At 44.8% G+C, this 4,451-nt stretch overlaps 1 protein-coding gene across 1 annotated transcript; it reads right to left on the bottom strand.

The window, feature by feature from the left end:
• Positions 1 to 1,154: 1,154 nt before the first annotated feature.
• Positions 1,155 to 1,916, bottom strand: LOC123041184 (uncharacterized). The gene has a single exon (XM_044463872.1). It carries the CDS (start codon positions 1,909 to 1,911, stop codon positions 1,513 to 1,515), a length of 399 nt encoding a protein of 132 aa, XP_044319807.1. The 5' UTR covers positions 1,912 to 1,916; the 3' UTR covers positions 1,155 to 1,512.
• Positions 1,917 to 4,451: the final 2,535 nt, after the last annotated feature.

The following is a 4,451-nucleotide window of genomic DNA, read 5'->3' on the forward strand; positions in this document are numbered from 1 at the left end:
ATCAATGTGGAGAAGGTTACACAGAATCCTACCCCAGAGCATGATCAGCATGATAAGGTTCACAAGTTATCGGAGTATTTTCTTGACAACACTAACATAGAGACTGGGCCACTGGTGCAGGATTCCGGCCAGTAGAAGGTAGCATGGACACAGTAGCGTGGCTTCCACTTTACAATATCCACGTAAAGACACACAAAATACAATATCTCTCTGTGCCTCGCAATCATGCAGCCCAAATTTGGGTTGTTTTGCCTGTGCAAACCTTGCTGCTTCCCCACCTAAAGAATAGCAATAATGAACGAAAGAAAAGAAGTTCTTTTCATTGGCAGGCAATTTCAAATCCTTTCCCTATGCAAGGATTTCTAATCTATTCATTGACAACAATGTTGACCTTTGGTGGCAGTTGCTGAGCGGATGCTGAATTTTGTTTAGTGCTGGAAGACGCCCCTGATGTCACCTGACATTTGATCAATTCTGCATGAGGATGGATGGACATGTCTGTGAGTAAAATTAGCAGCTTGATGCCATATGTCAACAATGTATTCAACTACGACTTATGATTCTAAATCAAGCGCCCGTTTACTTGGTATGTTCTGCTCATTTTCAAGCGTTTCTTTCGACCTCCGAGTATCTATGACAGTTTTTCATGCAGTGTTTGTTAGTCCATTTTGCTTGCCCCGTCGATTCACAGATTAAAGAAAAATCTTGGCCGACTTTGGTTTTTTGCAAATCATTTTTCACTAGCTATCAGCTAACCGCAAAGGAAAGGAAACGAAGCTCCAGCTGTTGTTTTCCAAACCAGATTTTAATGTTTGTAAAGCAGTGTATCGCGGTTTTGTAAAGGAATTTTCGCGAATAGGGGCGCAAGCTCCCCTGCACATGCAGTTCAACTTCATACTGGACCAAAGGACAGACTGGCAGCATGAGTTAGATCCCAAATCTACTTTCTCATCCACCATTAACAATGCATGACCTTTCGTCACTCTCTTTTCGTTTTGCTGTAGCCGGGCTGACGCAAAACACATGTCCTCCTACCCAGCAGGTGGTAGGTAAGCTAATCGTGGATTGCTGTAGCCGTTTTCTCTAGAGATCTTGAAGAACAAAAGCAAAAGGAAAAAATAAATAAAAGGATTTCTGACTTAATTCTCGAAACATTAGATCCAAAACTCATCGGTGCAGCAAAGGATTTAGCATCTCAATGACTCAATCAACAATTCAACAAGGATATGCTGCATATACATAACTGCAGAGTTTCATCAGCTGTCAGTGAGCAACAAGATAGGATAGGATCCCAGAGAAAAAGGAAGCCTGAAACAGGAGCAAACATTGCTGATCTGCTCCATTTACAGATTACATACTATACTATGCATCCACACACACGCGCGCGCCCAAATCTTCTCGGCATATCAAGGGCAGAAGTTGTTGTTAGCTATTGCGATGATACAAGTAGAAGGCAGATTAGTTTCCCTGATACGTAAAAAAAACTCTTTCAGAAGGAGGAGATCGAGAGGATCAAGAACGGGGAGACCCGAGCCTCCTGAGATTTCTGAGGTGCTTGAGGACGCTCCGGCAGACGCGGAGCCTGAAGCTCCGGACGGCGATCCTGAGCCTCTTGAGCCGGATGCCGATCCTCACCGCCCTGACGACCCTGCACCCGCCAGCCTTCGCAAATGCCGCCGGCGGCGGCGGCCGCCTTGTCGGCCCCGTCTCGAGCGCCTTGTGGATCAGGAACTGCGCCTTCCAGTGTCGCGCCTCTTCGGCGTCCACCTTGTCCACCTTCGCGTAGGACATCGGCGCTGCCCTTAGCATCAGCATCTTGGGGAATGATGGCGCTGCAGCGACGAGCCAACGAGGAAGAAGAGAGGATTTTGTGTATGAGCTTCTTCTGTGTTGGTATCTGGAAGCTGGCATGGGACGTGTGCGCCTGTCCTCTGTTATATAGGCAGGCGACGGCAGCGCAGGCCTCAGGCGGTGCAAGCAGGCCGGTTCTACATCTGGCTCTATGTTTTCAATGGCATTATTGATGAGATCACCAGAGTATTAGTTGGGCAGGCCGTGTAATGTTTATGACTATTTATCTACTTATCATTTCCAAGCTCAAGAAAGAACCAAATAAAATGCAGGCCTGTGAGGATGGCATGACATCATTGCTAAGTTACACCGGGGTAGGGCGCAGCAACAGCGTGGTCAATTTCTTTTTTGAAAAACAACACCATGTATTAACTTAAAACATCATACAATCATGCATTACAAACTTTACCACGCAGGACAGAACAGAATGAAAAAGAAAACCATCAGATCTATTATCAAAACTAAACATTGCAATCTGGTGAGCCATCATATTTGCCCTCCTGTTGATCTTGGAAATCCGTAAATTCACCAGCAACTTTGAGACATTTACCGCCTCTTTCTTTAGATCAACAAGGGGTGACCTGTTCATACAATCTCTTCCAAGAACAAAGGCCACAAAGGAATAGTCAGTTTCCAATATGACGGACATGCCTAGAATCATACCAATATACAGGCCCGACGGGGTCTCTCTAAGTTCCTCTTCCTCGATGCTATAGCAAGTTCTAATATAATCCCAGGAGGAAGAATAACTTAATTGTTTCTTACAACCACCCCCACGCTTGCAGCTTTAATGGCTTCCACAAAATTTGCATCGACATTAATCTTGAAGAATTATGAGGTGGGAGGCTGCCAAGGAATAATCTTCCTCTCCATATTAGTGGTTGGCTGAAAATCCACCTCCAATTGCTTACCTTTACTGCACATCTTCACCTGCATTTTAGTATGACAAGACGAGAAAGATGCCCAATAATTTTCTACAAAGCTCACAGAGGCTGAGATGGATTCCATTCCCTTACCAAAGATCAAATCATTCCTCGAGTGCCAAGCTCTCTAGAACATGAATATAGTTTGCTCGTGCACAAGCGGATTTAATTGATCCAATAAAATAAGAAACCAATCCGGCCCAGAATATTTGAAGATCTCCTCGGCCGGTAAGTTCCACTCTTCCTTCAAAGCCATACGAAATGCACGAGCCTTGGGACAACTCACCAACGCGTGAAAAATACATTCATCTTCAATACCACAGATCGAGCACGTACCTGGAATAGCTTGATGACATTTTACCCTGTTAACTTGAACCGCCAAACTATTAGAAGCAGCCCTCCAGGCAAAAATTCTAATTTTCTGGGGGACATTACAATTCCAAATTATATTCCAGAGCCTCCTTTCCCCATTCATGGCACCACTAGAATTGCCTCAATCGATCTCCAGTTCCTTAAGATGCAGTGCCAGTTCATACGCACGCTTCACCATGAACAGACCACTTTTCTCGTAGATCCAAGCAAAAATATCTCCCTCACCCAATCTTAGAGGACGCAACTTTATGATCTCCTCTGCATCAATTTCGGTAACCCTAAACGAAAAGTCAAACCTTTTGCCCTAAAAAAGTCGAACTATCTTTTTTGAAGTTATATTACAATTTCTTTGGAAATTATTGCCCCAACTTTTAGAAAATTGAATTCAGGTTTCTTTTTAACCTTTTGAAAAACCAGCTTTAGATTTTTTGGAATTTGAACTTTCAATTTTTAAAAGATGTTGGCCCTTGAATTTTTAAACTTTCAAGAATTTTAGAGCTTTGCAGGAAAACTGAGGAAAACTAAAGCTTAAGTGGCCGTGGACCCCATCAAAGAGAGAAAAGGACAAAGGTGAGCAAGCAGCGGCAACCACATGCACTTGTGTGGGCCCCAGGCCTAGACCGTGTCCTAACAAATACGGATCTCGGGTCCCCACGGTCGGTGTCAAAACCGGCGGATCTCGGGTAGGGGGTCCCGAACTGTGCGTCTAAGGCTAATGGTAACAAGAGGCAGGGGACACGATATTTTACCCAGGTTCGGGCCCTCTCGATGGAGGTAATACCCTACTTCCTGCTTGATTGATCTTGATGATATGAGTATTACAAGAGTTGATCTACCACGAGATCGTAGAGGCTAAACAAGCTAGCCTATGATTATGATTGTTGTTGTCCTACCGACTAACCCCCCCCCCCCCGGTTTATATAGACACCGGAGGGGGCTAGGGTTACACAAAGTCGGTTACAGAGAAGGAAATCTACATATCCGAATATCCAAGCTTGCCTTCCACGCAAAGGAGAGTCCCATCCGGACACGGGACGAAGTCTTCAATCTTGTATCTTCATAGTCCAACAGTCCGACCAAAGTATATAGTCCGGCTGTCCGAGGACCCCTTAATCGAGGACTCCCTCAGTAGCCCCTGAACCTGGCTTCAATGACGATGAGTCCGGCACGCAAATTGTCTTCGGCATTGCAAAGCGGGTTCCTTCTCCGAATACTCCATAGAAGATTATAACACGGGAATCATGTCCGACTCTGTAAAACAAATTCCACATACCACCGTAGAGAGTATAATTTTCCACAAATCTA

Source organism: Triticum aestivum, chromosome 2B (genome assembly GCF_018294505.1).
Source record: "Triticum aestivum cultivar Chinese Spring chromosome 2B, IWGSC CS RefSeq v2.1, whole genome shotgun sequence".
NCBI lineage: Eukaryota > Viridiplantae > Streptophyta > Magnoliopsida > Poales > Poaceae > Triticum > Triticum aestivum.